Source organism: Leuciscus leuciscus, assembly GCF_965113295.1.
Source record: "Leuciscus leuciscus genome assembly, chromosome: 16".
NCBI classification, from domain to species: Eukaryota; Metazoa; Chordata; class Actinopteri; order Cypriniformes; family Leuciscidae; genus Leuciscus; species Leuciscus leuciscus.
This window is the reverse complement of record NC_138740.1, coordinates 129486-152500: the sequence shown is the minus strand read 5'-3', so window position 1 is coordinate 152500 and position 23015 is coordinate 129486. Positions and strand designations below refer to the sequence as shown.

The 23015-nt window shown below is 40.6% G+C and overlaps 1 protein-coding gene and 1 long non-coding RNA gene across 2 annotated transcripts in view; both read right to left on the bottom strand.

The window, feature by feature from the left end:
- Window positions 1–11460: 11460 nt before the first annotated feature.
- Window positions 11461–12737, bottom strand: LOC309478406. Its single transcript, XR_014198977.1, has 2 exons — window positions 12397–12737; window positions 11461–12181 (listed from the first exon to the last, which is right to left on the bottom strand). It is a non-coding gene; the product is annotated as an uncharacterized lncRNA (long non-coding RNA).
- A 1833-nt stretch (window positions 12738–14570) lies between these two features.
- The window catches only part of LOC309477570 (neoverrucotoxin subunit beta-like), a gene marked incomplete at its 3' end in the record, with an annotated part of 91550 nt that continues 83105 nt past the window's right edge, over window positions 14571–23015 (bottom strand). The window contains exons 4-6 of the mRNA XM_082140844.1: window positions 19474–19566; window positions 16615–18330; window positions 14571–14578 (exon numbers count right to left, since the gene is read on the bottom strand). Of these exons, the coding sequence (XP_081996970.1) occupies window positions 14571–14578; window positions 16615–18330; window positions 19474–19566 (1817 nt within the window). The remainder of the gene's footprint in view (window positions 14579–16614; window positions 18331–19473; window positions 19567–23015) is intronic.

Below are 23015 nucleotides of genomic sequence, written 5' to 3'. Positions count from 1 at the left end.
GAGGGGGCTGAGCAAGACTGAGTCAGGGGAGAGCAGGATTGGGGCTGTGGTCGGGGTTGTGGATGGCCAGTGGGAGGAACTAATGAGGGAGTATTGCCCTGGCCAGATAAGGAGTAGCTCCTCGTGGCTGCAAACTTTGAAGGCTTAAAGGGCAAAGCACCTGATAATGCAGTCAAATGAGGGAGTTGAGACTGCAAAAAGTCACATGTAGGTGTCTCATGCCCACAATCTGGCACAGGAGCATAGTAGGGTCTGAGACGGTTGTAGTGGACAATCTGGGACTTATCAGACTGATCCAGGAGATAGTGAATCCTGTATGTCACTCCAAGAGAATCCACATCAGATCCTAGGCACTCTAATATTTCAAAGGGGCCTTTCCAGTGAGGAGCAAGTTTTTGTTTTGCTGTAGTGGGGTCATTTAACCAGACAAGGTCTCCCGGCACATAGGGAGTGTGCTTAACACTCTTGTCATACTGTCGTTTCTGCTGATTGTGGGCATAATCTCTGTTCCATGCAGCAGAACTGAAAGCGGACTGAAGTTTCTGTGTCAATTGTGCAACATAGTCAGCAGGAGAACCCGTAATAGACAAAGATGGTGTGTTGTTAGGTAACAGCATGTTGACAGGCATCCTGGCTTCATGACCATGTGTGAGGAAGAATGGTGTGAATCCTGTTGTAGAGTGTGGGTTGGTATTGTAAGCCAAAGCAACTTGGTTGAGGCAGTCATCCCATTCCCCAGACTGCTGAAGTAGTGTCTTGGCTAACTGATCAATAAGTGTCCTGTTGAACCTCTCAATCATGCCGTCACACTGAGGATGATATGGGCTGGTTCGTGTTTTCTGCACACACAGCAGGTCACACAGATGTTTCACCAGGTCAGATTCAAACTGACGTCCCTGATCAGTGTGGAGCATTTCCGGGATGCCATGCTCACAGATGAAGTTTTCAAACAGACATTTCGCCACTGTTATGGCGCGCTGGTCTGGAATGGCATAAAGGTTGACATACTTGGAGAAATAATCTTGGACAACAAGCACATACCTGTTGCCACGACTTGTGATGGGGAGCTCAAGAATGTCAGCTGCAACCTTTTGGAATGGCTCAGTAGCAACAATTGTTTTCATTGGAGCTCTCTGATGAGGTGTGGGACTCCGTCTGGCGTCACATGGAGTACATTGCTTGCACCACATCTTGATGTCACGTGACATAAAGGGCCAGTAGCACAGCTGTTGAGCACGTTTCAGGACCTTATCAGCAGATGAATCACCAGTTACAGGATTTCCATGCAGCATCTGCAGAACCGTGTCTTTCAAAGCATGAGGGACAATCAGTTGATGGAGCACTGATGTTGTGGATGGGTTGAAAACTTTACGGCAGAGTACACCATTATGAAAAGTAAGTCTGTGGAACTCGTGCCAAAGTGCCTTCTCAACAAGTGTGCGTTTTTTCATGCGCCAGTATGGTGGTTTCTGTCCCTTAACTGTCCAGCTAATAACCTCTGACAGTACGGGGTCTCGCTGTTGTTCCTTTTTAAAATCCTCTTCAGGGAACTGAAGCACAAATGTGGAGGAGACAGACTGTTGAACACCCTGTGAGGAAGCCGGAGGAGGTTGTGGTCCAGTCAAGTTACAGCAAACTGGCTTTGTATCAGTACTGCAGAGGCTGTGATGTACCAAACTGACCGGACTAGACAGACTCACAGGACTCAGACTAGAATGTCTCTTGTCAGAGTGCGGATTACCAAAAGCACTGGAGGAGGTGCTCTGCTCAGTTGGTCTGATGTCAGCAGGGCGACGTGACATTGCATCTGCATTGAGGTGACTGTGGCCATCCTTGTGAATTACAGTCCATTCAAAAGGATCAAGTTCAAGGGCCCAGCGTGCACGACGACCAGTTCTGTCATTGTCAATGGGTATTTTTCTGAGACCCAGGAGAGGTTTGTGGTCAGTTACAATAACAAAGGGCTGTTTGTAAAGGTAGTGGCGAAAATGTCGCACGGCCCAGACAATGGCCCAGAGTTCTCTGTCATATGTTGACCATTTTCTTTCTGCTTTTGTGAGAACATGGCTAGCATAAGCAACCACTTTTTCTTGACCCCCTTGTCTCTGAGCAAGCACAGCACCAATTGCAGAGCCTGAAGCATCTGTGTAGAGGGAGAATGGCACCGTAAAGTCAGGGAATGCAACCACTGGAGGATTTGTGATTGCATGTTTCAGGTAAGTGAATGCATCCTGACATTGAGAAGTCCATTGGAAAGGTGCATTCTTCTCTGTGAGAGCATGTAGAGGGACACTGTGATGTGCAAAGCTTCGGATGAACTTGCGGTAATATGAACAAAGTCCTAGAAATGCTCTTACTTCTGTAGCTGACCGTGGAGTAGGCCAGTCTTGGACACTTTTCACATTCCGCGGGTCTGGCTGAATGCCATCTTTGGATACAACATGGCCCAGAAACTGTACTTGATCCCTGGCAAAACAGCATTTGGAGGGATTCAGCTTCAGGCCACTTGACTGGAATCTGGAGAGAATTTCTTCCAGGTGCTGGAGATGTTCACTGAAAGAGCGGCTGTAAATGAGGACATCATCCAAATACACTAGGCATGTTTTCCATGGGAGGCCACGAAGTACCATTTCCATCAAGCGCTGGCATGTGGCTGGAGCGTTGGTGAGACCCATTGGCATAACTTTAAAGTGATAAAGGCCACTACCTGTTGTGAATGCTGTTTTTTCACGGTCTTCCTCCTGCAGCTCGACTTGCCAATAGCCATGTTGTAGGTCCATTGTGGAGAACCAGGCAGAGCCCGACAAAGCATCCAGTGCGTCGTCGACTCTCGGAAGAGGGTGGGAATCTTTGATTGTCACTGTATTAAGTTTTCTATAGTCCAGGCAGAAACGCCATGTGCCATTTTTCTTGCGCACCAAAACAACTGGCGCAGCCCAGGGACTGTAGCTTTCTTCAATGACATCTGCCTTTAACAGGTTGTCAACTTGAGTCTGTATTTCAGCTCTCTGTTCTGGTGTCACTCTGTAAGCTCTCTGTTTAATTGGTGTGGCCTCATCAGTGCGGATTTGATGCTTGATGATGCTAGTGCGACCTCTGTCCTCTGAGTGTTTACTGAATACTGCTGAGTATTTCTGAAGCAGTGATTTCAGAGACTGAACTTGGTAAGGTGACAGGTCGCTGTCATTTATCTGGACAGATGGAGCTATATCATGCACGGGGGAGGTTGCACACCCTGTCCCTTCCCCTGATATGACGTCAACAGATGAAACCGAATGAAACTCACCCAGGTGTTGACCTGAATGCAGCTCAACGTCATCTCTGGAGGGATTTAAGATTCGAACCACAGTTGTACCATTCTGAACCTCACTGAGAGAATGTGCCACAATGATGTCACACGATGGGTTGGGCATGAGAACACCATAATAGTCAGTTGGCATTGGAGAAGCAGGTGTAGCTGCTGACACACAGGCTGTGATGAGGGTTTCACTCATAGCTGGAATCTTAGTGGGCGCTAGCACAGACACATTACAGCAGGCGGCCACTTCATGTCCTTTGGGCAGGAGAGGAATTTTCATGTCCCAAAGTTGCAGCATTTTGTTGTTTATATCAAGGAGGGCATGGTGTTTCCGCAGAAAATCAAACCCAAGAATGACTGGCTGGCAAGCACCTCTGAGAATTTCAAAGTCCTGTTGCCATACCTGATGTCCAAGTCTGATACCAATCGTTAACTTGCCTAAAATGTCCAGGCACTGTCCATCGACTGAGCGAGCTGGCAGAGAGGAGGGTGTCATGGGGCGTTTTTTCAATGCTGGGTGAGAGTTACGAAAATCTTCGCTCACAATGGAAACAGTAGAACCAGAGTCAATTAAAGTGCACACTTCAATGCCCTCAACAATAGCCAAGATTGTAGAAGAGACAGAATCATCAGAGTGTGAGTCATTCTTGTCAGGCATTAACTTGGGGGAATCCTTCTGGGGCAGTGAGACAGTAGCTGATGTTTGCCCCTCAACAGCAGCTAATGGAAGTTTCCCTGACGGTTGGAGTCAGAGTGCGGATATCGTTCAGGAGACTTGAAACGAACACTACCTCTAGCGTGTGGACTGGCATCCCTGTTTCCCTGTGGAGCAGGACTAGGGCTGCGTCTGTATCTGTTCGTATCATCCTTGTCATGGCGACCATACCTGGAGTACTGATAGGACTGGCGTGAGGGAGAGCGATGCCGGTCACGTCTGTCATTGTCATGCCATTGACGGTCTCTCTGAGTAACAGGGGAAGGAGGACAACCGTCATAGCAGGACCCTGGATCACGACCATGATACTGCTCAGGTGAGTAATTGTCTTTGCGGTGTTGTCTGTTATAATAGGGTTGTGGAGAGACACTGCGCGCACTGTATCGAGCATCGTCGGAGGAAAACCTTTCAGTTTGGGAGTCCAGACGCTGAGCCAGGTAACTGTGTTTCTCTCTTAATAGGTGTACTTCACTTTGTAAGCTGTTGACAGTAAGAGTCAGCTGCTCAACTGCATGCAGAAGCTTATCATCAGTAGGTTTAGGACGAACCATAGCTACCTGCTCTGAAGATTGAGAGCGCTGCACGTGCCCTCTCACAGCGGCTGGCGATACGCAGGGCGTCCTCAAGATCCTCCGCACCCATCTCATGGACTTTTGACTGAAGATTTGGGTCCAAGCCAGCAACAAAGCGGCGAAATTTTTCACCCTCTAGTGCATTGTGGTCATAGTTGGGAAAGGCTTCTAATACAAGACGAGTGATGTCTGCACTGTACACATCCAAACTTTCACCTGGTCGACGAGGTCGAGCATTCACATGTGTCTGGAAAAATGGCAGGGAGTATATTGGTCCAAAAACGTCCCTGAGTTTCTCCTTTACTGAATCATAGTCCTTCTGGATCGAAGAAGGAAGGCTGTCCCAATACAGAAATGCAGCATCTGCTAGGCGAGTAGGGAGGACGGAAGCCATCACCGTATGCAGATCTGTATCAGTTGAACTCATAGCCTGCACTGCCACTTCAAAACGTCGAGACCAACTTGTGAATGATTCAGTCCCATCTCCTTTAAAAGCAGGTGGAAGATCAATTTTTAGGGCACTGGAGACAGCGCATGTGGCTAGAGAAACAGCACCTGTTGATGTAACGTTAGCATCTCGCCGTCGTCGTGTGGGGGGAGACTGCAGCCCAGTTTCACTTTCATCAGCCGACATGGTGACAAAATGGCCAGTCCCAAAACTCACAAAAAGCACGTAAAGTAGAAAAAAAAATTAATAAATAAATACCACAAAAGTCCCTTAATGTCTCCACACTAGTTTTTAGGTAATCCACTGCTCTCAAAGAGTGTAAAATCCAGATAGCACAACAAAAAAAATGACCGCATCCACAGGTCGTATGAATAAAACTCACCAAATGTGCAAAAACCACCAAAATATCACCACGCTGCCACCAAATGTAACGTGAGGGTTCGGTATGTGGTGGTAGATAACTCTTTATGATAATAAACAGTAGAATGGAGACAGGAGACTTTCTCAAGCGGCACTTTTACTGAACACCGTCACAACAACAACACTTCCTTCAACAGCCTTTCACGTGACTTCACTAAACAATCAGAAGCAAGGACTTAGACTGAGATAAACGTGAGTGAATCAGAGAGGCAGATTCAGCAGAATATCCTTACTGTATTAAATATGTAAACACATAAATGTGTAAATAATTAACTGACTAAACATTGTAAATATACTTCTAGTATATTAACTCAAATATAAATCATATTAAATTCTAAGCATTACAACTTTCCAATATGAAATATGAACTCCACTTCTAAACCTTACATATATACTAATTGCAAAAACTGATAATTCACATGACAGGTCTCTACAGGGAAAGATGGCATTGTTGCTACACAATGTGAATGCCCACGTGGACAATACAAATGCAGCCATGCAGCTGCTTTGGCCATCTTTGCCATCCACAATTTCAGCTGCACAGACACCACATGTCAGTGGAAGAAGCCCAAAGCAGCTAAGAGCACACACTCTGTAGAGGAGCTGTTCCCTCCACCGAATGAGCCTTATAACCCACTGACACGAGAGCCAACAGCAGAGGATCGTGATTGGCTGAGGAACAGACTCAGGGGCAGGTTCTCAGGAATGTCCTGGCTTCTCTCACCTGAGCCTGAAGAGAATCCTCACACCTTGGAAGCACATTCTGTTCCTAGAATTGTAGAGTCTGTAGGTCATCAGGGGTCTGAAGCTATCCTGGCCAGTATGGCTTTGTCAGAGGAGGAACGGAGGGCTATTCAGGTGGCAACAACTGGTCAGCACAACAATCCAAACTGGCATTTATTTAGACGTGGAAGGCTGACTGCCAGCAACTTTGGAGCTGTCCTTAGGTCAAAGCGTGTGACTGCTTCACTTCTTGCTAGGGTGCTGGGAAAGCAACAAGCCCTAGAGGGTGTTTTGTCTGTACAGTGGGGTATTGTGAACGAGAGTGAAGCCATCCAGGCATTCACCACAGCAACTCAGATGCCAGTCCAGGAGTCTGGCTTGTGGCTGTCTCCATCAGGAGTGTTGGGAGCATCTCCAGATGGTCTGGTGGGGTCATCTGCAATATTGGAGGCCAAGTGTCCCTACGATGCAAGAGAAAAGTCAATTAGTGAGGCAGTGCAAAATAAGGGCTTCTGTGTCAGTATGGAAGGGGGTGTTTACAGCCTGCGCAGAGACCACCCCTACTGGCATCAAGTACAGGGGCAGCTTCACCTCACTGCAAGAGAAACCTGCTACTTCACTGTGTGGACCACAAAACAAAGTGTCATAATCCCCATATCCAGAGATGACACTTGGCAATCAAACCTGCAAGTCCTGGAAGACTTTTTTAAGTCCCACATGCTTCCACAGCTGGCACAAAAGTAAACTGTAAATATTGTTCAATATATACATAGTTTATAAAGAGAACTGTTTATTAGAAGGTTGGCTAAAATGTACATAGTTATTATTAAAATGAATGTTAGTTATTGTTAAGTTATTTGGAATGATATGACAGAATCTTCATTTTTGGGGAAAACTTTAAATGTATTATTTGGCGGGTGGAGTGTCCTGAATGTGGTGTTATGCTTAATTTTGTTAAGAATTAAAAAATAGTTGTAAAAAATCTGAACAATCAAAAATTTGTTGACATATTTCTTACTGTATGAGGTCGCGGTGCAATGCGAAAATCCCATTAGAACAAGCTGTGTGTCACATCCCACCTGGTGTAGACACAGTGTAATAGAAGCTGGGCTGAGCTTAACTGAACGATGAGAGAATAGAGGTATCTAATAAACTTACTAACCTTTACATTGAGGTAATATTAGAAACGTCCGGAAATCCATTGTTTCTGGCTGGATGGAGAGCAGGAGCCTGATGTTTCTGGCTGGATGGAGAGCAGGAGCCTGATGTTAATGGCTGGATGGAGAGCAGGTGTTAATGGCTGGATGGAGAGCAGGAGCCTGATGTTAATGGCTGGATGGAGAGCAGGTGTTAATGGCTGGATGGAGAGCAGGAGCCTGATGTTTCTGGCTGGATGGAGAGCAGGTGTTAATGGCTGGATGGAGAGCAGGAGCCTGATGTTAATGGCTGGATGGAGAGCAGGAGCCTGATGTTTCTGGCTGGATGGAGAGCAGGAGTCTGATGTTAATGGCTGGATGGAGAGCAGGTGTTAATGGCTGGATGGAGAGCAGGAGCCTGATGTTAATGGCTGGATGGAGAGCAGGTGTTAATGGCTGGATGGAGAGCAGGAGCCTGATGTTAATGGCTGGATGGAGAGCAGGAGCCTGATGTTTCTGGCTGGATGGAGAGCAGGAGTCTGATGTTAATGGCTGGATGGAGAGCAGGTGTTAATGGCTGGATGGAGAGCAGGAGCCTGATGTTAATGGCTGGATGGAGAGCAGGAGCCTGATGTTTCTGGCTGGATGGAGAGCAGGAGCCTGATGTTAATGGCTGGATGGAGAGCAGGAGCCTGATGTTAATGGCTGGATGGAGAGCAGGTGTTAATGGCTGGATGGAGAGCAGGAGCCTGATGTTAATGGCTGGATGGAGAGCAGGAGCCTGATGTTTCTGGCTGGATGGAGAGCAGGAGCCTGATGTTAATGGCTGGATGGAGAGCAGGAGCCTGATGTTAATGGCTGGATGGAGAGCAGGTGTTAATGGCTGGATGGAGAGCAGGAGCCTGATGTTAATGGCTGGATGGAGAGCAGGAGCCTGATGTTTCTGGCTGGATGGAGAGCAGGAGCGTTTTTGCACTATTCTGTTGCCACTTCTTTTATGAGAGGACTTTGGAGGTTCACTAGTGCACAGCATACCTGAACCAGTTTATCTGCAAAGTGCCGCAAGTGAGATGGAATAAATCTCAGAATTTTAAAATCTTTTAAACGGCCATTTGCCCTCTCTACATGAATTCTGTTCTGTGCAATCAGCTTTGTAGCATGTGCTTCACTGTGTGTCAGTTGGCCGTGACTGAGGAATGGGGGAATGTTTACTGTGACTCCTTCTGGCAGAATGTTGTGGATTAGGAATCCCTTGTCAGCCAAAATCAGGTCTCCAGGCTTAAAATGGTTCAAAACACCAGAATGAAGTACTATCTCCTTATCACTTACAGATCCTGGGTCAAGTTTGCTGCAGTATGTAATCACAGCATTTGGTGCCACCCCAATGAGTACTTTGAAGGAGTGCATGCCACGGTATGCAGAATAGGTCTCTTTCTGTGTATCCATTTGTTTGGGAATAGCAATTTTGATGTCAGTGCAATCCAATATCATTCTGCAATTTTGGAAATGTAGAAATGAAGACGGCATGCAGGTCTGGTTTTTCTCCCGGCTGGGAACAGTACTCATTATATCCTTAAAAAGGACCTTGTGAAAAACCTCTATGAATGTTATTAATACATTACTTACAGTCCTTGTACTACAGTGAAAGAGTGCAGCCAAGTGTAAGTGTGTATAGTTGTGGCGAATTTTCATCAAGGTCATGAAAATCTGGTCCTCAAGGATGATTTCTTTGGGTCTCCATCCAGCAAAGTACGTAATGGAATCCTCAAAACGAGCAACATATTCACACACAGCACTGAAAGTATCTCTATCTGGCAATCCTGTCTCCATCCGAATCACACTTTCACTCATCTGAGAGGCTGAATACCTGTCATGACAGTTACTCGTTTGCCCTTGGAGTTTGTCTTTGAGAAACTGAATCTCTGCTATGGAATGCTCTAACTCAATCTCAAGCTGGATTCTTTTTCTTCGTTCAGACTGCAGCTCTTCTTTAGTTGTGCTACTATTTGGTCGTTCCTCAGAATTGATAGTGAGGGTTTGATCAGCCAGAGATGGTTCATCATCTTTGTCAGCCATAAATTGTGTAGCCATTTCCTCCTCTTCATCCATGGGTGGTGGAACATTTTTAGGCACATCAGCGCTATCCTGTCTCAGGGAGTATGAATGATCTTCCAAAAACAAAACAGGGACATTTTTTCCCCCTGCAGGAAAATGACAGCTGCAGATGCGAGAATGGACACTGGGCTTCCGGTCAGCTCGTCTAAGGATAAATTCAAAATAAGCAATGTTAGTTTTATGGAAGTTACACCTTTACAGATTAAAATCACACAATAAAATATTTGTATTAAATTGGAATGGAGTTTTTCAGCATTTACATTAATCTTCTTCATTGATATGTCTACGTTTATATAGCACATTAAATATAGTTAACATTTACTACTAAAATAACTAAGATTAATATCTTTGTTACCTAATGCCTTAACTAATGCTGTTTACAAATACAATCATATTATTATAAGTGGGTAAAAGCCAAGTTCACAAATATCAGGGTGCAGGACCCACCCTTTCTATAATTATATCCAAACAAGTTACAATAAAAGTCAATAAACCAGGTATTATTTAGAATATTTTAATTGAACGCATTTCTCGATGTAACGTTAGCCTTTAATAAAACTGCAGCTGATCTAATCTATTAAACAGTGGCAAAGTAAACAAGCTTTTAGATATTTTAAGAGAAAGACAAAAGGTATTTTAGCTGTTGATTTGGTTATGAAAACGTTTATTCTTACATTAGCATGTTAAGCAATATGCACCATTAAAGTTTCGTCGTGGCCACATTAAGGCAGTAAATACGGTGTTCACATGTAAATCATCGTTGTGTGAGCTTACCTTACGGCCCGAATCCAGACTCTCCGCTGGGTAACATCGGACGGAAAACGGTAAAACGAGCATCTTTCATTCGACGACTTGTGGTTGCATCTCGGGACAAAACAAAACACCATTGTCGAACTACAGTCTCTCCACAGAAATAAAGAACTGGTAATCGGTTACCTTAATATCACAGAATTCTGTGTACAACAATATTTGGAAAAACTACAATTTGAAAAGACTAAATATATAACGCTACGTATATTAACTGAAAGGTAAACTTCTAAGAACGTGAGGCTGAAACGCGGGCTAGTGAGAGATTTCCTGTTTGTCATGATGACGTCTAAAGTCCCCGCCAAAGGATGTAGTCCCTTTTAGCAACTTGTTAGCAACCACCGTTTTTAAGACACAATAAAGTTTAAAAAATCACGAGCAGGTTATAACTGGTGTGTTTTATGTCATAGATCAAAACGTGAAAATATTTAGAGGCTTTGTTAACCACAGACCTTATTTCAGGCGATTTAGCAAAAACCCATTCAAAAAACCCATAGACTTTAGGGCGAGGGAACCGGAAGTGCTAAAATGCTAACTCACTTCCGCGTTTTGGCCTACAAAGTGACGTCATAACTTCGGCACTCTATTATAGCGCCACCATGTGGCTGAATCTCACAAGATTTGATACACAGCCTCATTTTGACACATATACGTTAATTATCATAAGAGTCAGACATTATGAATTGACCTTATTAGCTGCTGTGATTTGATTGGCTGCTGACGGCCATGTTTGTTGAATTGTGTGAGTGATATTTGAAGAGTGACCCAGAGAAGATGAATATCAGGATTCATTGGGTTTGATCGTGACGTTCAGCAGATACAGATCAACACATATAAATTATCATTTAAATATCTTCACAGTGTTTTGATGTGTCAGGGTTTTTTTGATGTTTTGTCATGAGTTTCGAGTGAATTGGATCAAACGGTCGAGGAGAAGTTTCTTTTATTTCCACGCTTGAGATCTTTATGACTTACAGTCTCTGACGCCCAGACATGTTTACAGCAGAAAAATAGTAACTGATAAAACACTGCAAATATAATAATGTTGCAGCGGCTTCCGTGCTTGAACCCATTAAATACACCTGGATTAAAATACGTTTAACAAATCCCACTTCTACATGATTTATAAATGATTGATGTGAATCTACTGTGAAACTAAATGAAGCTGGTCTTCACCAACACAAACAGAGCTTGAGAAAAGCACAGATACACACCGTCACACACACTGATGTCTATATGAGGATTTATTACACAGTTATTCTGACATGATATTTCAGTGACAGAAGTTCAGCTGTTATTAATGTAATGAAGAGAAAATAAGAGACTCTATAACATCTCACTGTTACTGATTTATCATGAAGCTCAAAGCATTATGGGTAGAATCTCTCTACAGTCTATTCTCATTCATCAACAGTTTCAATGATGATCCTAAACCTACTCTAAACCCCGGATAGAGCGGCTGAGTGAATGTGGTCTGGACTGTGTGCATGAGGCTCATTGTGTCTCTGTAGACTTTGTAGAAGGACAGAATTCCTGCACTGTGATCCACATACACTCCTATTCTACGACTGATGGACAATCCAGGGAGATGAGTCTCTGTGTTATTGTGCCAGAATGAGTATAAGGAGAAAGAGCAGATCAAACCCCAGGACTGATCATTATATCTAAACTCACACTCATAACCCTTTCCCTTCCTGCAGATGCTCTTATATGACACTGATATAGACACACCATATCCACAACTCCACAAATCACTACTCCACTCAGTCTCCCAGTAAGAGCGTCCTCTCACACTCTCTCTACACAACACCTGAGGATTATCAAATCTGTCTGGATGATCAGGATACGACTGACGCTCTGGGTGAGTGTTAGTAATCACTCTGTTTTCCTCAGACAGAAGAAGTTCTTCATTCAATGTGTTCAGATCCAGAGTGAGCTGATGGGAATCTGATGGAGATAAAACACATCACAATCAGGAATTATGAATCTGATCTTTTAATATATCTGAACTCTTCATGTTCAATATATCAGCAGTGTCTCAGTGCAGTTTAATCATCATTTCCATGATCAACTCTAAAACTCTTCTGTCATGTTTTCTTTCAGCTTCTACCGGAAGAACATGAACACACTCAGTGAGTTTCTCTGCTTGTTTTCTGACTTACATTGAAGGAACTCACTCCTGGTCTCGGGAACAGTGGCTGTGGAAATCAACAGACATGAAGAGTGTGATTATCATGTCCAGAGAAAGTGATCCTGCATCCATTGCTAACACATGCAGAAATCCTCCAACACAGAAGATATTTAGAGATGTCTCTGCTGTTTACAGAGCCCAGATTCTGACACAACCACTGTTGAGGGTTTGATATTAGTGACGTGTCACCATATTTGATTTGGCTTCTGTAGACATGAACTGAGCACAGATTTGATCAGAGGGAATATTGTTAATCAAATTAATCATGTACAAAGTAATCATATTGCTTTATAAGACTTGGATTAAAGCCCAACCTCCTTTTTATTCTTTTTCAAAGAGACATCAATTGATCAATACATGTCTAATGCTCAATCATTTTAATCATTCTACTGCTTATTATGAGAATTTCTGTGAATACATGAAAGCCACATTTTAGTTCTAATTATTAGAATCATAAAAATGCATCATTGATGTTTGGTTTTAAATGCTGATATCACAAAATCATATCTCTTAAATTCTCAAAAACATATTGTTATCAGATATTCATTCAACTTTTGGTATCAATAGAATCAGCAGAAATGTGTGATTTTAACAGTAAATATCAAAAGTTTCCTTCATGTTCACAAATGCATTGCTGTGATCAATAGTGTCTACTTAAAGTCACAGAGTATGGGGATTTAATGTCAGATATACTTTTAATTATTAGCTTAAAGCACGTTCAACTCGTTCAAGTATTTGCAATAAGACAAACTGACGACAGAGAATACGGTGAGTTGTGTTGTCTGTAATATTGCTGTCATGATGTGGTGAACTAATTCATACAGTATATTAAGCTTTAATCTGCTAAAATATTGAATCTGTTCTCATCTTTCTCATTTTATCATTGAACAGCCTGGTCCCATTGTTAATACGTAGGTATTAATACGTAATTTTCAGAGACACAAAAATTTACGTTTTTTGTACATGTGGATAGATGCTAAAATGTATAATATGGAAGTATCTGCAACATTTAAACGTAGCATTATTAAGTTTTTACAGCTACAGAACGTCACATATTTACAAATCTTTCATAGCATAAAGATATCTGTATAATTTTCCTTTTACCTAAACATACCCTTTTTATACAGAATTTAAACAGAATAAAACGTAATGAACAGAGATGTGGCGGAATTTGGAAAATTACAATTTTAGACACAATATAGCATTAAAGAGATGTTCTGAGCTGCTAGGTTAGGCCGCTACGCCTAACACATTACCATTTCTTCAAACTACGTAACGTTATGAAGAAAAACATAACCGACAGACAAGTGTAATCACAATCTTTTATTTATTGTGAAAATGTCAAAAGCGCCACCAAAAGTCGTTCATATGACGATGTGTCACAGTCGCAGTATGGATTCTAAAGATTTGGATTACAGCGAGTGAATAAAATGTATGTCTTTTGTGAATTTCTGTAGTGTTTTGGTGTTATACGAGCGTATGAGACGCTCAGAGGGTTCGGGTTAAGCACTAGTAGAAATGGTGGTGGGAGTTTCCGATTAGAGAAACTGGAGCAAGAGAGCAGAAGGGTTTTAGTAGGATTATTTCCTTTACAATGAACTTCTGCATGCTTTGCATTAATAGTGATTATTATTAAAGAATATAAAGAATGAGATTTGTATTTGTTAAATATATTATTTATATTAATCATAATCATTTTGTTTTAAGGGATGACTGAGGTCTTTCTACATTGGGCTTAAAGGATTAGTTAACTTTCAAAAAAATGTTTTGCTGATAACATTTTTTGTGTTTTAAGTTGATTATTTGTTTTTGTGTGTGTGTTTATTTATTTTATTTTTATCATCTGGTGCTCTTTGGTCTGTTTTAGTAAAATTTTCGTTTAAATATTTTTTTTTTATAAATCACAGATTCCGTTGAAGAACGGAATGGTACGAAACTTGGTGACTTGTATGGCATTTGGAATGTGAACACACAAAAATATTGAGGGCATGGTTCGAGCAGGCTAAGTGGTCATAAAAAAATGTAGTCACACTTGTGCCTTAAACATCAATAGTGCAAAACAGATCCACCCACGCACACACACATACACACACAATTATACACACAAATGAACTGGTAGGGCTACTACCATATAGAAAAAATTAGTCAGAAGACTGAAATAAGAGGTTGAAATGAGATCAGATCCAGCTGGATTAAGCTGTGATACAGCATTCCTGTTTATTTTTGTTACATTTTTATTGAATTTTAATGTTACGTGTAACAAAATGTCTCTGTATTCAGGTTTGGCTGTAGTTATAATAATGAAAAAATGTGTACACTTCAAATCAACATAAAAAAGTATTATTTGAGAATTTCTTTTAAAAAAAGACATTCAAATCCGCAAGTAATTTTGTCCAAAAACTACTAGAGAATTCACAAGCCTCTCCATTGAGAGATATACAGGCATCTTGTGGTAACACCATGAAATTACAACAGATGGCGCTAATCGGCCTTCAAAATTTTTTTTAAAAGGCCTAGTCTCTATATTAAAGGTAGGGTAGGTAATCATTTTTCTAAAAAAAAAAACATTCCAAATTAGTTTAAACTGTCTTTATATACCAATACATAATTAAAATGTAAGTACTCTGAAAAAGAAAATATAAAAATCGAGTGACTGTAGACCTTTTAATCTGCAATAAACACAGCTCATTATTTCCATTCACTCCCACCCCCTCCCTTCTGAGCTCCTTCCAAAGCCACGCCCCCAAAACACATGAACGCGCGACGCCAAACGCTCAGGCTGGAACAAGACGCATTTATTACCTGAGACGAGTGGAGAGGAAGGAGCGCAGTACATACAGTGACATCATGTCAGAATCACATGTAATAAAATACCTAACTTTATCACTATGAATATAAACAAATAAGATTTCTTTTAGTACTCACTATCAAGCTAGCATATCGATAATGGTAAAGTTTCATTCGGTAACGAGCTATATTTATAAGGCAAAACTAAAAACAGGTTGCATTGATACACGTTTTTCCATTACCATCAGTTACACTGTGATGAAGATGAATTTCGTGTAAGATTCATAACATATACGGTGTTTTGCATGTAAGAGTTTCCATGATGAAAACATTGTTGACTCTAATGAAGACTAACGTACACTCCGAGTCTGGAGACAAGTACCGCATCGTCGGCTCGAGGACAGGTCCGGGGTTGAGGGCGAAGCAGAGGAGGTCGTTCAAGAGCGCGGGCAGGGTCCGAGGAAGTAGTTTTTGCCTTGTTTGCCTTCGCTGACTGCATATGCAGGTGCTTTGAGCTGAATATTTCCGGGAACGGTGACATGTGATGAGTGCACGCCGGGCAGCGCGCGCAGTGGGGCTCGGGGCGGGCACGAGACATGAAGGCATCTGATTGGTTCTTTACATTCGCACCGAATGGCAGTGATTGGTCAGAGTTTTTACTGTCCTGCAGCTGCTACAGAGGTCTGATTTTTTTCATTCCTTTTTCTAAACACATAATGTATTGACTACTATCAGGATGGAAGGACCATTTCACCCAGTATAAAAAAAAGTGTTTCTGAACAGGATTACCTACCCTACCTTTAATCTGAATACTGCATTAATTGAAAAAAATATTTTCAAAAAATTGAATTTGTTTTAAAATTATTTTCAATGGCAAAATTGACCATAATTATTGCATAAACATGAATAATTACCATCAAATCCTCTCAAAATACAATTTTACACTTTAAAAATTTGACAAAATAAAACAATTCCAGGTGTCTGGTCACTTTTGACCGCGAAGATCATAAGTGTGACTCCAAAATGAGGAGCACCAGAGGGTTTTAAATGTCCTATTGGTTTTCATACAGAGAAATGTACGTGTCACTTGTTCAAGGCTTTGTATTGTTTATTGTGAATGTCATATGATTAAGTATAGTAGCCTACATTAGACATCAAATACATAATATAATCTGCGTCTTTAAGGAATATTTGTAACAACATGAACAAAGGAAATAATACGTTCATATATACAGTCAAGTGGGAAACACTTTACAACATGTTACACATTTAATTATAGCCACACATGTTAGGAAATATGGTTGTCAATGCAAACATTGACTGTGAATGAAGCGAAATATTATTATTTTTTTAAGATAAAGATTAATGCAAAATAAAAATAAAAAGTGCATATAGCTCTTACCTGAAGACGGTATGGGGCTGATAGTGTCACTGGCTTCACTCACTCCCACATTACCCACTATCCTGTAGCGGATCGAGTACTGCTTTCCAGACTCCAATCCAGTCAGAGTAAAGACTTCATTAGCTGTGTTTATGATAATCCACTGTTCCTCAGCGCCATAATCTGCTTTCACCTGCCGGTACTCCACTCTGAACTGCACAGTTTCTCCAGTTGGGGACTTCTGCAGTTTCAGGGTCACACTGTGCATCAGGACCTGCTTCACTTCTGGTGGAGGAGGCTTCGACACGGGCTGGAACTGTGTGTCTGTCAGCTTCCACAGATATATAGAGGAGCCAGGATTGGAGGGATCAGAGATGGCAGAAATAATGAATCGATATCTCTTTTCATTTTTATTAGCCTCTGAAAAACTTCTGAAGAGGGATAAGTTCTCTCTCATCTTTGAGATGACATCAGGTTCGTTGAACCACTTTCTGACAGATGCTAACATGCTAGAATTGTGTTTCATTCCCACATCTAGCTCTTTAAACTCATCAGATTCCAGAAACGTCCTCATGGCTGAAAGATCTGGGTCTTCATACTTCAGAGATGTGAAGGTCAAGCACACCACAACATCAATATCAGTATTAAAGAGGATGGTGTTAAGACTGTTTGAGTCTACAGTTATGATTCCCTTCAGTATTTCAGTGTGAGAACTTAAGAGGTTTAGTTCAGCCTTTGCATGATCTAACCACTGGTTAAGCATGCTAGCATTAAAGAGGGAGCTGTAGTGGATCTTCAGGATGTCTTCCAATGAATGTTGCTCCATCTCTCCTCCTCGTATAGCAGGCAAGACCTTGGCCACTTCTTTCAGGAGCACCGTTTCGTAAGTTCTAAGAGAGCCCTGAAATAAACGGAGCCTCTCTTTGATGTCTTTGAAAACATTTACCATCGGTTTACTAGACAGGTCTTTGCATGTCCTCTGTACTTCTCCTAGCCCCTCTATTATATCTTCAGTGGTGGAAACCAGACGTGTGGTGATTTCTCTCTCCAACTGAGCTGCTCTTGTATCCAGTAGAGAAAGAGGATAGAGGCAGACTTTTATTGGAACTGCATTCTGTGGATTCTCCTTCAGTATAGTGGGGAGCTTCTTGTACACCTCTAGGGCCTCCATGAAAGTGGTGGGGTTCTGCTCAAGGTGGACGTCACCATGAAATTTGCAGGCAATATTCTCAGACACTTTCTTTTGAGCATCTGTCATATTTACAGCTCCGTGTCCCTTAATGGAAAATTGAGGGATATTCTTGACCATGACATTCAGTTCTCCCTCAATCTCCTGCTTTTCTTCCTCTTCTGTAAATGTCCTGTCAAACACCATGACGGCCTGAGCTCCGTATAGTACACCTGTGATCACATGAGTTGCAGTTTTCTGGTCAAAGACCTGAGGGTAGGTGATCTGTCCCAACTGAGTCATATTGAGCTGTTCGAATCTAGAGGTTTCACTGTAATACATTGTAACTCTGGACTGTTGGTTTGAGGATTTGGTGTCATGCAGGAACTTGGCAGATCCTCCCACCTCCACCAGCCCTGCCAAGAAGCTGGCCTTCAGGGAAGCACTTACATCCAGGAGACTGGACTTACTAGAGAGAGAGTCAGAGCTACTGAACTTCAAATCTGTCCTGGACTGTGGACGACTGTCCAAATCTTCTCTCAATGATTTCTTATCCCACAGAGTGACACCTGAAATGAGAAATTACTTTTAGAGTTACTAGTGCAAAATGCCCGTGCAAAATCAGTTTTTGTGTGTGTTTTTAGTAATTGTTGGTTTGGTGTGTTTGAGTGCTCATTGCAATTACACAGCAAAAGTTAAGTGACATTTTTATTTGTGCATGGTAGAAAGCACACAGTGAACTCCGAGAAAACGCTATGCTTGAGCAAACAGTTTGTGCATAGGCTACTACAAATGATGCCTGTGAAAGAGACTGTGTGAACGCATTGAATAGGATATGTTTAGCTGGTGAATAGCATAGGCTACTATTACACCGTAGTGATAACGTTAAGCGCACCAGAATGAAATATAATATTCAGAAGTAAACAGCATAGCTGACTTACAGATTCAGTTAACATCCACAAATGAATAAGCGCGTCGATTCAGGGAGCAGTGCAAAGTGCCCGTGCAAAATCAGTTTTTGTGTGTTTTTAGTAATTGTTGGTTTGGTGTATTTGAGTGCTCATTGTTACAATTACACAGCAAAAGTTCAGTGACATTTTTATTTGTGCATGGTAGAAAGCAACTCTGATACTGACATATTGACATACAATACATGTGGAAAGTTTAACTACACGATTCAGGGAGCAGGATACACAGTGAACTCTGAGAAAACGCTACTTAAGCTCCGCTGCTTTCTTTGACCCTCTCTGTCTCTGGTCCTGGGCTGTGCTCACTCAGTGTCAGTGTGAGAGGAGGAGGGGCCAGCTGTGCTCACTCAGTGTGTGTGTGAGAGGGGGAGTGGCCAGTGTGCGGTGTGTGCTTCTTTTACCGATATATATTAACAATATCTTTTGCATTTCTAATCCAAACAACGTCAAACTCGGCACTGCACTTACTCGTGCCCGTAGCAAGACACCTGTCAAGTTTGAAATCCATCGGACTAACGGTTCGAGAGATATGCGAATAACACACACACACACACACACACACACACACACACACACACACACACACACACACACACACACACACACAGACAGACGTTGCTGAAACTTATAGATAGATGTACGAGGAAGTGATGTGCTGTTGAAGAAACATGCAGGTTTTATAGTGTTGCAATGCAATATTTGATGAAGAGGGGAAAATAAACTTTTATTTTATTTGTAAAGCACCTGGAATGAAGGTATCCTTGCGGCAGTCATACAGCATACCAGGAAACAGAGGTCTTCCTAGAGCTGCCACTTCAATGGGCTGTGATGCCAGGGCTGCAGTAAATAACAAATAAAAGGTATAATTTATACTTAGAATATTTATCATATATTAACAAAATTATATCTGATGGTAATGAATACTGTTTAACTCTTTACCCGCCAGCATTTTAAAAAAAAGTTGCTAGCCACTGCCAGCATTTTCACAAAATTTTCATGACCCCCAGAATATTTTGTTGTGTGAATATCTCAAACATGCAACATTTCAAAATAAAGAGCACACCTTCTGCTTTAAAAAACAAAAAGGTTTTATTCTAGCTTTATGCATTTCCTTTTTATGTTAAAAAAGCAACAATTTGAGCAAAAAGCTAACCTACCCTAGATCTAATTCAGAACGATGATATAAAAACATAGATGGATAGAGTAGATTGAGTCAACACCCTCAAAGCTTGCACAGTCCTATAGCTTGTCCTGGGTTGACTTTTCATTCGGTAACATTAGGCAGTTTGATTAATGTGATGTTTAATGTTGATGAACGAATGTTTCTGCTTCTTTTTCACCTGTGTTTTGATCAGGAGATTCGGTACTCTTTCAGAAGATGCGTAATCCCAGCTAGCAGGGAACGTTCTTAGAACTTTGGCAAACATTCCCTACAAGTTTGGTTAATGTTCTGAAGAAAACATTTGAATGTAATGTTTTACAAATATTTTAAGGATGTTTTCTCATTTAAATTTTTTTTCCTATAACGTTAAATGTAAACTAAGATATAACATTTTAACTGCAACATTCAAAGGATGTTTTGGGAATGTTTCTGAAGTAACAAGTTGTACAATGATCTCAATAAAACATTGTTCCAATGTTTCATGATAACAAAAGAAGAACATTCTCTCTGTCACATTAGGAAAATGTTTTGAGGATATCATTGAGAGATGAGTTGTTGAATGTTCTTTATAAAACGTTCTTCTAATGTGACGAGTTAACACAATTAGAACATTTTACTTGTAACATTTTGAGCATATTTTGGGAATGTTGTTTAAAGTTAAAGTTTGTACAATGATCTCAAAATAACATTGTCACAATGTTTCATGATAAGAAAAGAAGAACATTCTACTTGCAACATTTTGAGCATATTTTGGGAATGTTGTTAAAGTTAAAGTTTGTACAATGATCTCAAAATAACATTGTCACAATGTTTCATGATAAGAAAAGAAGAACATTCTACTTGCAACATTTTGAGCATATTTTAGGAATGTTGTTAAAGTTAAAGTTTGTACAATGATCTCAAAATAATATTGAAAATAATATTGTCAATGCTTCATGATAACAAAAGAAGAACATTCTCTCTGTCACATTAGGAAAATGTTTTGAGGATATCATTGAGAGATGAGTTGTTGAATGTTCTTTATAAAACGTTCTTCTAATGTGACGAGTTAACACAATTAGAACATTCTACTTGCAACATTTTGAGCATATTTTAGGAATGTTGTTAAAGTTAAAGTTTGTACAATTATCTCAAAATAATATTGAAAATAATATTGTCAATGCTTCATGATAACAAAAGAAGAACATTCTGTCTGTCACATTAGGAAAATGTTTTGAGGATATCATTGAGAGATGAGATGTTGAATGTTGTTTATAAAATGTTCTTGTAATGTGACGTGTTAACAAAGCTAGAACATTGTAAATGTAACATTTTGAGGATGTTTTGAGGATGTTGTTGAGATAACAGATTATATAATGTTCTCAGTGAAACATTGGCACAATGTTCCATAATAACAGCGGAGGAACATTATCAGATCAACATTCGTAAAATGTTTTGAGGATATCACTGAGACCTGAGATGACGAGTTTTTTTTTATAAAACGTTCTTGTAATGTGACGTGTTAACAAAACTAGAACATTTTAAATGTAACATTTAGCAATCAAACTACACAATTATTGTTAAATTGAGCTTGCTGGTCAGTAAGCAGGCCAACAGGGTTCACGATGGAACATATGGTGCGTTTAAGTCCTCCTGGGAAGTTTGTATTCATGAGATTTTACAATTTTTTAATAAAAAAAAAAAAAATGTTTTAAATTAATGAAGCCACTGTAAACTTTATCATCACATATTATATTGTTATATTATAATGCTATCATATTTTGTGCAGGCATTAGCTTACTTCATTGTTACTGCTGAATACCTAAGTATAGTGGTATTCCACAATGTTTCTCACTTACACACCCCTAACTCTTCAAGATCGGGGTTAAAGAAAATCCTGAGCTTCCTACTCTCATCATTGTGGTGGCGTTCAACTTGTAGATACGATCTTTATGACATGACTTGAATGCACCAATAGCTCTAGCTTAATTAGGGACAATCCATACAAACACTCTTTGCTAAAATACATTACAGACTGTCACCGTGAGAAGTTATTCGTCCTGTATCAACGCTAAAGGCCTAACCACTGCAGTCAACACCTTGGAGTATCCATGCTGTTAAATAAAAGTCTGTAGACAAGGGTTAGGGTTAGAGCTAGGGTTAACCTTAACCCTTAATTTCTAACCCAGACCCGGTTTCACAGAGTTTAGATTAAGCTAGGATTAGGCCTTAGTGCATTTAATTAGCTTTTAAAAATGTGCCTTAGAAAAAAGAAAAAGGAAACATTACTGGTGTGCATCTTGAGACAAAACAATGGCACTGACATATTTTAAGATATGTCAGTGCAAGTTGCTTTCAGGTAAAACAGCTCAAACGTGCATTTTAGTCTGGGACTACAGGCTTAAACCTTGCCTGTGAAACCCGAGGTATATGTTGCAACTTGTATAGAATTATGCCAATGTTAGCAAAGTGTTGCGTTGGACAGAGGACTAACACTAAACCAACAGGTTGTATAACTGTGCCACACAGGGTGAAAAGCAAGTTGACATTATTAGGCATAAAAGTGTTTCTAAAGGAAAGGTCAATATTTTGTTAAAGTGCAAAAGGATCATTATGGGTCACATGGATGTAACTCTAATGTCAAAAATACTAAAATGTTGTGCACATCCCAAACACCCAGATTGGGCGCAGGTGCAGGACAACTAAATGATATAGACAAAATAAAGAAGTGTGAAGTCCGCACACTGAAAATTACTGCTCCAAAAGAGTTCAAGCAACGTTTCGACTCTCACAACTCTAATGTCACCATGATACCAATCCATTAGTTTTTCATGTAGGTATAATTTTATATGAATACATATGCTCTGTTTAATATAAAATATGTTTGCTCTTTTAAATTGCTGTTTGGCAGAGAAGTGGTAAATATATGTTGTTATATGGTAGCCTATATATTATTTATGTTATTTATTATTATTATTTATATGTTATTGTAAGTTAAATTTTTAATCATGCACTGCAATGAAGACACCATTTAACCATTTGATTAAATATAACAGCCAGCTTACAAATACAACTAAATAAATAGCACATGTACATTTTTTCATATTCTTTCTTTTAAAACATGCCATCTTTTCCTGTAAATGCA